At 50.9% G+C, this 13,020-nt stretch overlaps 1 protein-coding gene across 1 annotated transcript; it reads left to right on the forward strand.

The window, feature by feature from the left end:
- The first annotated feature begins 161 nt into the window (after nucleotides 1-161).
- add1 (adducin 1 (alpha)) lies at nucleotides 162-11,760 on the forward strand. Its single transcript, XM_047047539.1, has 12 exons — nucleotides 162-316; nucleotides 5,481-5,689; nucleotides 6,205-6,367; nucleotides 6,511-6,662; nucleotides 6,823-6,903; nucleotides 7,029-7,178; nucleotides 7,347-7,490; nucleotides 7,620-7,718; nucleotides 7,871-8,044; nucleotides 8,420-8,674; nucleotides 11,171-11,266; nucleotides 11,438-11,760. The coding sequence occupies exons 2-12, from the start codon at nucleotides 5,495-5,497 to the stop codon at nucleotides 11,693-11,695; spliced, it is 1,767 nt and encodes a 588-aa protein (XP_046903495.1). The 5' UTR covers nucleotides 162-316; nucleotides 5,481-5,494; the 3' UTR covers nucleotides 11,696-11,760.
- The last annotated feature ends 1,260 nt before the right edge of the window (nucleotides 11,761-13,020 follow it).

Consider the following 13,020-nt stretch of genomic DNA (forward strand, 5'->3'; position numbering starts at 1 on the left):
CCTTATATACAATCTAAGCACATAATAAAATTGGTTTATTGTTTTATTAGCGATACAATGACGACCTCGTTCAAACCTCCAATGGCGTTGGTCGTTGCTCTGGTGTTTTGTTAGGATAGCCAATCATTCGCTCCAGTCTTCACAGCTCTGCCGCACCCAAGCGCAAGGGTGGTAAAGGGGCGGAGTCAAACTGAAACTACAACAAGCAAAGGGAGCCCCTGCAAAATTCAGCAGGACAGCGGAATAAAACTGTGAAAATAGTGAGCTGCATTCATCAAGGAGCAAGTCCACAATACGTATTTTCTGCTAAAAGAGGGTAAGAAGACAACGTTTAAAGTGTTGCATTTTAGAGGGGGGGGTTCAGATGGCGACAGGCCATGTAGACTAAATTATTGAGGTGTTTCGCTTGCCTGTGTCTTTGTAGGACACAGCGACGGACAGCATTGCTTCTGTGTTGCCATGATTGCACCCTTCTTCATGTGTTCTGAGTGTAGGTCTCACTGTTTTCTGTTTTGCAATGTTGGATGATGATGTAACGAGGGCAGTTTGACAGAGTACTACTGGACCGTTGATATGGTTGATGGCATAAAGTCTGCTGAATCGGCCCACCAAACCAGCGCGCACCCTCACACTAACCTCCACTCTGAATTGAGTCGGCAGAAGAGCTGCGGAAAAATGCAACAAAGTCCAGTAGCGTGAGGTTTAATGTAACAAAATATTTAGATAGGCTACGAAAAGCTTGTGTAGAATAGACGCACTCAACTAAAACAAAACGCTCATTTCCACCGTGTGCACTTTGCATCATTTCGTCATCTACGTTTGGATATACTATTGTCGGTACTGCTTGTGTAGGGGTGAGGAAACGCATTAATTTGAGTCACTACAGATATCCAGTGAGATTTTTGGCTAGGCTGTACCCTGCGGCGCCAACCACCAACTAGTGCGTAGTCTTGCATTGAATGGCTTAATGGCCGTAGTGTGTTTACGGTTAGTTACAGTATGCAGTTTATCCGTGGGTGCCATTGCTCAGCTGCAGCAAGTGAAAGGCTTGCTAAGAGCCTTACTATGGGAGGACAAGGCAGATGTACAAGCTAAACTGGGGGACCACACACTGATATATCCACAGGCTATGGCCAGATATGAGGCTGTGCTATCTATTGGTATTAGTTTTGCTTCTGACCGAGAGACAGAGCTGCTAAGCTGTTCCTCTGGTCGCTTTCACAGTTTTCCTGTGTGGTGTAAATCCCCTCCCCCTTCGGCCGTATGAGGATTAGAAGGACTAAAACCCGAGCTGTGGAGATAACTTTGCGTGTAGGGAGGGTAACTCCCTACACTTCGTTACAGTACTCTGTTGGAATGAGAGGAGCCAGACTGTGCTCTGTGGGATCCTTCTGTACTCTTGCTCTGGGATTCTGGTATTACCAAAGCGACCGTAGAAACACTATTAAACAAAGGGTCTCTCTTTCACTAGTGTTTGTGTTACTCCCACTCACCACACCCATGACCCCTTAGTTCATGAACATTTTCATATCAAGTTACCCTCTCTTTCACCTTCCTTTTATTTGGCAGTGTAACGGAACTGACTGCATAGATAGAGAGGACTGAGATAAAAACATGAGATATGTGCAGAGTAGGGTGCTGTAGGCCCACAGTATGCTGTAGATCCCAGCTGGAGAGAGGGGCTGTATTTAGCCTACACTTGTGCTCAGCGTGTGTGCGTTGCCGGCCACTCGGAATGCTATACTCTGCTCTTCGACAACACCATGGACCAAGATTGTGACTGTGTATATGTGTGCACTCTGTACTGTGGGGAGTAGTTGCTCATTTGACAGTAATCCTGTATGTGAACGCTAGATAATACCTCTGGGAGGGTCCTCTTCTCTCCAGCCACAGTCGACAGACACCACACCACTGGAGTTAGATGTTTCTTAGCATGCTAACTGACTAGGTCTAGTCTGGCCTTGAACACCAGTGGTGCTACTGTCTATGAACTTACCAGTTAGATTGGAGTTACTCGGTCTTTGTTTTGTCCTCCATTTCAGGAGAAAAGACAAGTTCTTGAGTCTTGAGCATATTCCGTAGTAAGTACGCACTGGTTTCCATGTAGAAATTCTCCTTGTTTGAAACTCTTTTGCAGTTGCCATATGAGAGTAGAACACACTTAGGGGAAGTGTGCGTAAACACCATGTCTCCATTTTCTGTCAGTACCCATACTCCATTAGGGCACTCAGGGTCACCTGGGTATGACAGAGGCTGGGTATACTCTTACCACAGAGGAAGACTAGATTTTTGCAGTACTCTAGTTGACTATGCCAGGTCAATACTGGTATGTAGGGTACAGACTGCCTGTCCAATAGCCCCCCCCCCCCCCCCCCCCCCCCCCCCCACACACACACACACACACACACACACACATCAGTGTTGGTAGTGTAGAACGCAGGCCTTAGTCTACTTACCTACTGTGACTTTATCAGACATCACCTCAGTAGATTACTGAGATATTGTTTATATTTGTGTTTTGTTTACATAACCACACTAAGACGCACAATTCAATCACATTTGACAAGATCCGGGACATGGTTTTTCGTTATGACGAGCGGCAGGGATGATTGCAAGCTCTGTTTTGGACCAGACCCATGTGAGTGGGACGTGCTTTGTCGATTCTTGCTTGTGAATCTGAGCTGGACCACTCAGACCCAGAGACACCGACACAGCACTCCTTCCAGCGTCTTCTGTTAAGTGCATTCTCCTCCTTCCTGTCCAGGCACTGCGTAGTAGATGGGGTGTATGAGAAGCAGCTGGACTTCTACATCTCAGCTGACAAACATTCACCAGGACCTATTGAATAGTCTCTCTCGCTCTCTCTGTGTCTCTGTCGCTCTTGTTCGGACATAATCCACTCATTTCTTTTAGCTTGACTGGCATATTTTTGGATCTCACCAAATCAGGCTTTTATTCTCTGCTTTCCGTTACTTGTGTCCTTTTGGCACAGATGAAAAAGATTTAAAAAAATCAACTTCCTGCTCCATGCATCACAGCCCCATGCCTCCTTTCTGTCATATTGTTGTCAGCCTTCCAACTAACTGAGAAGCTAACATTTTAGTTTAGCATTAGGCCACCCAAACAGTGAAGGGGGCTGCATGACTCCTACATAACGTCTGTAATCAATACTGCTCTCCCAGCTCGTCTCCCATTTCAGACCCACTCATCGGCCCATAGAGCGATTGTGGTGTATTTTAAAAACAAAATGGCCTCGGTGGAGGCCCGCATAGACGGAGGAGGGGGTTCACACACACATCTGGACGCTCGGTGAAGTCACCGAGGACGTCTCCATTCCTGGAGCAGTCTGAGGTATCGGTTACATAACACGTTCACCGCTTAAATGGTCCTGCTTTCCCTGGTTTCCACGGCAACGCACAGTTGCCATAGTGACCACCGTGCGGCCGAGTCAGCCCGCACTCCTGAATCCCACCTCGGCCGTGTGACAGTGGTGAGACGACCTGTGAGCCACAGGCATTATGATTAGTACATCAACAACAACAACTGCCAACTTACTGCACATCCCCGTATCCATCAAGGCGGCGCACGTCTGTATGAAACCACGATTCCCCCCTGAGGCTGAGCTAATCCCTCCACACCCTCACTAAACACATCCAGCCTAGAGAGCTTCCCAGTGAGCCAGTGAGCTAACAGAGACTCCCTATGACTCACCTGCTGGATGGCATGTTTCAGCCCCCTGCAGCGCTCCTATTTCAGCGTTCCCTCTAGACCTGGGATCTGAGGAGAGACGGCTGGGCTGCGGAGAAGCATGGGCCCCCGGAGCATTCTGGGATGGGAGGACACCATGACATAACCTCTCTGTTATCTCCTGCTCTGCTCCGAAGCAGGGTTACGGGGAGGGGGGGAAAGTGGGCGGCCGGCTGCGAGCTGCCATGGATGACAATGCCTCGGGGGAGGGGGGGGGGGAGTTGCTGCTCTCTGTTGGTTTTGTTAATGGACCCCTCACAATACCAGTCGCTTCTCCACATGCTCTCAGGAGTCTAAGTAGTTTTTCTGTCAAGTGTTTGTTTTAAAGGGAACTCAGACAGTCAGATATGACCTGTCAGACAGGCATATCATCATCATCAGCAACAGGAATTATAATCAGAAGCACAGAAGAACGTAGACAGCCCGGACAGATGAGTCAGCAGCCCTGTCTGAAAGCCACAACCATCAAGCCTCTCTCTCTGTCCAGTATCTGTGTCCCTCTCTCCCTCTGTCCTTCTCTCCCTCCCTCTGAGCTGAGAGACAGACTGATGCTGGCTCAGGTCCTGTTGTCTGCCAGGAGGACAGTCCGTACAGCCTTTTATTAGGGCTCCGGGTACATTCACATCCCAGGGAACGCGGCTACAGGACAAGACAGGCGAGCACAGCCAGGGAACAGACATCCCAACGTCTTCCACAGTCGTATCTGGCTCAGAGCCTGCAGCAACACCACCTTCTTCATCCACCTCGTTCAGGTTATCTGAGGCCAGAACCAGTGTGAGCCAATCGTATTACTGATAGGTCAGAGGTTTGTAGTCTCCGTCGGGGCCTAATGAGGGTGTCTGGCACCAGGACCAATCACTGCCGTCACATGGTCCGTCCACTGACTGATGGGAATGAGAATTTATCCGATGAGATGAGGACAATTTGGCCCTTAAATACAGCAAGATGTGAGTGGAACACAGACAATGCCCACCGCTTCCTCTTTCTCTTCCCCCGATCTCCGGAGGTTCTGGTCTGGTCTCTGCAGTGAGGTCTGCAGGGTTTAGGCTGGGTCTGTGGTCGCCATGGCAGCCCTGTGGACAGATTTGGCAGAGGATCTATGTTGGAGAGTAATGGGGATAAGTTATATTATGGTGCGTTTGCCAGGGCCTGTCTCCTCCCCCCACCCTCTCCCTTTCCATTTAGACCATCGACAGTACATTTCAGGACACTTCACAGTCTCTAGCGGGACCAGATCCCATCAAACCTAACGTGAGACAAAGGGAATGTTTGTATGGTACAGTGTGGGACACATTAGCAATGCTGAGAGGTAGTCTAAAGTTCTTGATAACTCCTGTAGAGGATAGCTTCGAAATCGAAAGCCAACCAAAATAGTCTCTGTATGAAGCGAGATAAAGGATAAAATGCCTGGTCACCTTAGTTTACACATATTATTTTAGCTGGAGCTCTCATGAGGACAGGCAGTGGTGGTTTAGAGACACTCCCTGGTTAGCTTACTGTGTTATTAAAGCCCACATCGCTTGTTTTGGACCTCCCATAGTCTGGCAGAAAATCAATGCAAAGGCCCCCTGGGAAGGTCACATGACAGGAAACAGCGCTAAGAGGAGGCTGGGTATCAGAGTGCCGGGCCTGCGAGCAGAGAGCCTTGTTTCCACTGAGCACGGCACCGTACTGTGTTCCAGTTTTGCCTTAACAGGAAGTGAACCCCTGCACTTCTGACCTCTGACCCCCAGGAGCTGACACCAGGATGAACGGTGACTCAGGTGCCGGGGTGGTGACGGCCCCGCCTCCCACCACTGCGCCCCACAAGGAGCGCTACTTTGACCGCGTGGACGAGACGAGCGCCGAGTACCAGCGGGAGAGGAACATGGCGCCCGACCTTCGGCAGGACTTCAACATGATGGAGCAGAGGAAGAGGGTGTCCATGATCCTGCAGAGTCCGGTCAGTCTGACACACACACACACACTCACACACAATAGGCACGGACACGCATTCTAAATACACACACACACACACACACAGACAGACACATTCATACACACATACACACAGTCCACTGACAGACACACACAAAGACACAGGCTAATAGTATAACCTCCCACCTCTCACATGACAAAATCAGCGTTGTCTTTATCAACAGTGTGTCTGTTCCTCTCCAAGTTCCTTGAGGGTTCACCTCTGTCTCTGCTGTGTGTATGGCGACATTGTCAACAGGAAGAAATACATTTCTCCAAGAGCTGAAAGGACGAGGTTGAAACTGGGGCAGTGCTACAGAGGACGCTTCTGATTGGCTGGCCTAAGAGCTGTCCCAAAGCACAGGCGAATAGCGTGCTGCAAGATAGGACGGTGTTAGACGGAGACACACAAGTCGTCCAATAGAAAGCAGAGCTGTGTCCGCCGGGATGCATGTCTGTGAGTCCAACCCTAACTTGTACCCCCCCCCCCCCCTCCTCCAGGCTTTCTGTGACGAGCTAGAGACCATGATCCAGGATCAGTTCCAGAAGGGGAAGACCCCCACCAGTCTACTGGCCCTGCAGCAGATCGCTGACTTCATGACCACCTCCATGCCCACCATGTACCCTGCCGCCCCCCAGGGGGGCATGGCTGCCCTCAACATGAGTACGTACACGAGCAGGGCACACGCCAGTATGTGCACGTACTGTAGTGGCTCCAGGCCATTGTGTACCCCGCTGCCCGCGAGTATGCACCCCCCAGAGGGCTGTGTCTGTAGACTGAGCTCCCCCCTCCTCCCCCATGTCCAGGTCTGGGGATGGTGACCCCCGTGAACGACCTGCGGGGCTCGGACTCCATCTCCTATGACAAGGGAGAGAAGCTGCAGCGCTGCAGACTGGCTGCCTTCTACCGCCTCACGGACCTGTTTGGCTGGTCCCAGCTGATCTACAACCATCTCACGGTAAGTACGCGCGCACACACAGGCACCTCTGTCACGCGAGGCAACACTTGCCCTTCTAAGGGACGTTCAGAAATGCCAACCCCCCATTGTGAATCATGAGACGGCGTCCCGTTTTCATGTGGATTCACATGCATGTGCATTGTGACTTTGCGCCACCCAGGTGAGGGTGAACTCTGAGGAGGAGAGATTCCTGATCGTCCCCTTTGGTCTCCTGTACAGTGAGGTGTCAGCCTCCAGCCTGGTGAGTGAGACCCTCTGCTCCGCTCCCCTCCTCTTCTCCTCCGCCGTCCCCCTCCTCTTCTTCCTCCCGTCCCCGTCCTGCCGTCTGACTGTGTACTCCGCTCGTGTGTGTGTGTGTGTGTCCAGGTCAAGATCAACATGCAGGGGGAGATAGTGGACCGGGGAAGCACCAACCTGGGGGTGAACCAGGCTGGCTTCACTCTCCACTCTGCCATCTACGCCGCCCGGCCCGATGTCAAGTGCATCGTCCACATCCACACGCCAGCCGGCGCCGCGGTATGGAGGGGGGTCAGGGCTTGGGGGAGGGATGGGGGTAGAGAGGGGGAGGTGAACGCAGGCGAGGGACTAGGATGGAGAGAGGGAGGGAGTGATGGGGTGCAGAGACGGAGAGCCCTTAGCTTAGGGGTGACCTGATGTGTGTGTGTGTGTGTGTGTGTGTGTCAGGTGTCTGCTATGAAGTGTGGCCTGCTGCCTATCTCTCCGGAGGCCCTGTTCCTGGGAGAGGTCTCTTACCACGACTACCACGGCATCCTGGTGGACCAGGAGGAGAGCCTGCTCATCCAAAAAAACCTGGGGCCCAAGAGCAAGGTGAGTCTGTGTGTGTGTGTGTGTGTGGGGTTGAGAAAACCAAAACTGTGTGTGAGGGTGACAAGATGAGGAGATGGACATACCTGGTGTGTGTGTGTGTGTGTGTGCTAACCTGCGTGGCCCCTCCAGGTGTTGATCCTGAGGAACCATGGCCTGGTGTCTGTGGGGGAGACGGTGGAGGAAGCCTTCTACTACATCCACAACCTGGTGACGGCCTGTGAGATTCAGGTAACACACGCACACACACTTCACATCACTCTGCTCTCTTACTGCTGCTGCTGGCTGGCTGGATATATGTTTCTGTCTCTCTGACTGTGTATCCATGTTTTTCTGCTTGTATTGTGTGTGTGTGTGTGTGTGTGTGGTGTGTCTGACCACAGGTGCGCACCCTGGCCAGCGCGGGGGGGCCAGACAACCTGGTGATGCTGGACCCAGGGAAGTACAAGTCTCGGCCCCGTGTCCCGGAGCCCCCCCCTGAGGGGTCCAGCCCCCAGCCCAAGTGGCAAGTGGGGGAGCAGGAGTTTGAGGCCTACATGAGGATGCTGGACAACCTGGTAGGAGAGAGAGCACCCTCATCCTGTCTGAATGCTCTTCGGAAGTCCATGTTGAACAAGACGATATTGAATGCTTGGTACCTTCAACAAAAAAAAATGGCTTCCCTTCCTTTGACCTTGTTCTACCCCCTGTTACACTTGCTCTGTCTCTCACTCCCTCTCTCTCGCTGTCTTCCTCTCCCTGTCTCCCTGTCTCTCCCTGTTTTCCTCTCTCCCTTTCTTCATCCCTCTCTCTCCCTGTCTTCTCTCTCCCTGTCTTATCTCTCCCTGTCTTCCTCCCTCTCTCCCTGTCTTCTCTCTCCCTGTCTTCCTCCCTCTCTCTCCCTGTCTGCCTCCCTCCCTCTCTCTCCCTGTCATCCTCTCCCCGTCTCCCAGGGCTACAGGACCGGCTACCCCTACCGCTGCCCAGCGCTCCGGGACAAACACAAAAAGTCCAGCGAGGCGGAGCTCGCGTCCTCGGCCGTGGGCTCCTACTCGTACGGCGAGGACAGCGACTCGGGCGCCCGCTCCCCGCTCAAGCACAGCTTTCAGAAGCAGCCGCGCGACAAGACGCGCTGGCTGGGCTCGGCCGGGCGCCCTGACGGCGAGGAGGAGGGCTCGGAGGCGGGCAGCCCCAAGGCCAAGGCTAAGGTGTGGACCAACATAACACACGATCACGTCAAACCCCTGCTGCAGTCTCTCTCGTCCGGTGTCTGCGTGCCAAGCTGTATTACCAACTGCTTGGTCTGTGCCTACCTTACTGTTCCTAGTTTAGACCTACTGTTGATCTGGGCAGCTGACTGGCCCTCCAGGCCCTCCCCCGGGGAGGGGGGAGCGATAGATCACATGACTGAAGTCTACTGCAGAGAAGTGCAGTTGGAGTTGTCTCCCGTTTTCCTCTCTTTCTCTTTCTCTCTCTCTCTCTCTCTCTTTCTCTCGCCTATTCTCTCTCTGTCTCTCTCTCTCGCCCTCTCTCTCTCTCGTAGATCTTCCCGCTGGCCCTTGTCCTGTCCCTAGACAAACCCCTCCTGTGTAGAGGAGTGAAACCTAACCACCCTGCCCCCCCCCGCTTCAGAGTGCCAGTTCAGCTGCCCAGCGCATGCTGTGTTGCATGAGTAGTGGTGAAATGCATTGTGGGTGTTGTCCTGGAAGAGTGTCGGGGGTGGGGGGGAGACGTGAGGCCACTGGTGGGCATGGCCTGATGATTGTTAACCACTGCTACACTTGCCCCTCGCTTCCTGTCTGTCGTACGTTTGGTTTCCTGTCTGACCCGAGGAAGACGACTAACGTGCTCGACTCGCCTCGATTTAAAACCGAAGGCGTGTTTCTTTGTTCACCTTTTTGGTTGAACTGGATCCAGGTGGCGACCTCTGCGTCTTGTGTGTGGATGGTGCACCCCCCACCTCATACTAATGATGTCAGCCAAATGGGGTCTTTTTGTGACTCCCTGCCCCCTTTCCTCTCCCCAAAACACCCAACTGCCCTCGTTGTTTTTTTCAAACTACCTTCTATTCTTCAGTTTGATTTTCTGTTTGAAGTATGACCCCAGACCCCCATAAAGTGTGCTTGTCTATGCATGACCGGATTTGTTTAAGACCACAACAGAGGCCATTATAACCGTTCTTAACTTCTGAACCGATTGTTATCTCCTGTGAGGAAGTAGGTGTGTTGTGTTGTGAGGCTCTCTCAGTGAGTATACCATGTTTACATGTCCATCCATGAACCCAGCCTCTCTACCCATAATGCCCTGCTCCTCCCTCCACATCCGGGCCCGACAGTGCCCCTCAAACATGGCTGACTGGAATGAACCCCCCCTGGGCTTCTCTCTCTCTCTACATGCTCCCTCAATACGCAGAGTGAGAACATGCTTCTGAAACGGGGGGGGGAATATGATTTTGTATTTCAATGTGATTATTTATGATTTGCAATGAAGGTTCAGTTTAATCTCATTTGCCTTTGGTCTTGTAACGCTCAAGAGGAAAAGACTGTACCGGAATCTGTTTTTATTCTTCATGTCACTTGGTTGAAGATGAGTCTCGGCTTTGGGTGACTGGTCTAACATCCATACATGGTGTGGTTGCAGGCTGTAGAAACTTCTAGTATAGCTACATCTCGGGTGTTCTTCCCCAGAACTACACAAATAAGTTAAGAGAAAAACGGAACAGTGGAAAATGAAAGTTATGTGTGGTCAAGGTTGGAAGATCCATAAACACGTCTGGGCCATTTATTAGGTGGGACGGAGTGAGAACTGATCAAGCAGAAGTTCCTGTTAACTTCTGAATGGGGGCTTTTCCAGAGTTGTGTGTGTTGTCTTGGATGGGTTGTTATAATGTCAGCCTATGATCTCAGCTAAAGCAATGATCTGCCTTTCTGTTTGTAAGCTCTTTTAGAGCTCTTAAGCTCATTAGTTAATCAGTGTTGGTCATGATCAACATGGAACAAACCATATACAAACTTGAAAACTAGCGAGCATTAGAACATAGGTTCATTCCTGGAGAGGGGGGTCCCTGAAGCAGTGTGTGTGTAGTGTGTGTCTCTCTCTCTTCTCTGTGTCGTCCTGACCCGTGTGCCATCTGGACATGATGATGGTGATGCCAACTCACTCCCCCCTCACAGCCACGCCAGCTTGTAAGACTGCTCCATCACCGCCTCACCCCTCGCACACCCCCCCCCCCCCCCCCCCTCTTTCTCATTCTGACTAGATTTCTGTTGGCCTTGGTAGTGTTCGGTTTTGTTTCACTGCTTTTGAATTGGGGATTGACGGTATATCAATGATGATGATGACGGTGGTGTGTACTGAGTTTCTCAGTGGTCAGTAGTAGTCTATGGCTAAAATGGCGTGTTTGTGTTGACACCTAGAATACTACCTGCATGTCTCAATGAGGATAACTGGGAGGGATGACCTTTTATGAGGGGCATCATCATTGGTTGACTGGCTCCAGGTTTAGTTTTATTTTGATTCATCTTTCAACAGAACCATCATCCTCCTCCTCCTCCTCCATTTCAGTTTGACCAGCATGACACTTCCTGTGTTGTTGGGCCTGCTTAGTTTTTCTGTACATATTCTTATTTTTTAATAAATGTTCATGTTGTGTCATATCGATTGGGCACGGAGGTTGTTGGTTAACTCTGTTGTCGTGGTTGCAGTGGACAAAGGAGGAGGGGGTTCGCCAGGCGGCAGTAGCCAATCAGTTCATCCCCATGAACACCAACGCCAAAGAGGTGCTGGAGATGAGGAACAAGGTAAACCTTTTCAACACAGCCCGCCTTGTCCTCCGTATAGCTCCACTCTGTCTGTCCTTTGTCCAGATGGACTGTGCTATTGACCTTTTCGTAAGGCCGATATAGACAATTAAGGATAATTCCTCTCTCCCTCATCTCATTTCTGTTCCGCCCTCTCTCCTTCCTCTGTAGATCCGCGACCAGAACCTGCAGGACATCAAGACTGCAGGGCCCCAGTCCCAGCTGCTCTGCGGCTCTGTCATGGAGCGCTCCTTTGTCCAGGTGAGTCGAAACAAGTGGCCCCAGCCAGCCACACTGGGATCCGACAAGCACACATTGAAATACCTAAGGTGCACTTTGTTTAGTTCACCTGGCATGCCGAGGTTGCACTCCTGGGGCGACCATGTTCCCAGTTTTGGTGTCTATGGGTATTGTAAATCTTGTGTGTGACTCAGGTGTACTGCATATGTCTGTGCTGCAGTATTAGGATAAAGGTCATATGAAATACTGTGCTATCATCAGTTCTGCTTCTCCAAGGTGTCATAAACACCCGTTCATAATAGAGATGCTAGATCAAAAACTGACTTCACCCACAACAGGGAGCCAAAATGGCCTCCATATTGCATCCTAGAGCCAGAATGTCCTCCATATTGTGTCCCAGAGCATGGACTTTTGAGTAACTGTGCCATTATTCTCCGACCCCAGAGAGAGTCACTGTGGCAGGTGAGTACGCGGCAGAGGTAACCTCCCGCTGCCTAGCATCCACCCACCACAGGGGGCGTGGCTCCTCCTCTGGGCTGGGTTCTGCTGCCTTTTCATTATCGTTGTGTCTTCTCCTTTGGTTGGCCGGTTTGCTTAAGTGCATTGCTCTGATTGGTAGATTTCTTTTCTGCAGGCCTCTCATATTAACACGGCCCCTCCCCCTTTTCAGGATTTACTGCAATTCTGTACATCATGGTCTCAATTGTTGTGAGATTGAGACGTTTTAGTGTCTGGTTTTTCATATCGTTTTTTGCGTGAAGCCATATGTAAGCTGATTATGGTAGCGAGGTGTATTTGTGTATGTCTGGTTTTGCATTGCATTATTTGATCATTCCATTTGCAACATTAGCTTCCTATAGCCAGCTGTCTCTGCATGCCTGTGCACCAGAGTGTGTGTGTGTGTGTGTGGGCTACGTGTATTTGACTGTACACACGAGAGAGTTTCCCTCTTGGAAGTTGCTTTGGATAAAAGCGTCTGCTAAATGAATGAGAGAATGAGAAAGAAGAGTCTGGCTTGTGTGTCCCCCTCACTCAGTCTACTATTGCAGGACGCCCCTCTCTCTGACTGTATGGACTGTAGTGATGGCCCTGATGTGTCAGAGGGGGCCAGTAGCCCTGCTAAGTCCTTTAGAAAGGAACTTCCTGTTCCTGTTGTGACATCATCACAATGCGCCCCAATCCCTCCCCCAGCCTTGTCCTAACCGAAGTGGGTGTGGCCAGAAGGAACTCTTACCAGATGACTTGACACAACTAACTTTACAACACTATACAGTCCTGTCAAAAGAATTATATGTGTATATATATGGATATATATGGGGGACTTGGGGCTGGTTTGGGGTGTGTTATAACTGCACTGTCAGCAAAAGGAACGGGTTACAGTCCATCAATTTGAATCCACAATCTGTAACACTCATCGCTAGCTGTCAGTGCTGGCCTGACTGCATGTTTTGTCAAACTCTAACCTTGAATATTGAGTTCCCTGTCTTTTTTATGGACACCTGCTTTCCCTCTGT

Source organism: Hypomesus transpacificus, chromosome 23, assembly GCF_021917145.1.
Source record: "Hypomesus transpacificus isolate Combined female chromosome 23, fHypTra1, whole genome shotgun sequence".
In the NCBI taxonomy this organism is placed as follows: domain Eukaryota; kingdom Metazoa; phylum Chordata; class Actinopteri; order Osmeriformes; family Osmeridae; genus Hypomesus; species Hypomesus transpacificus.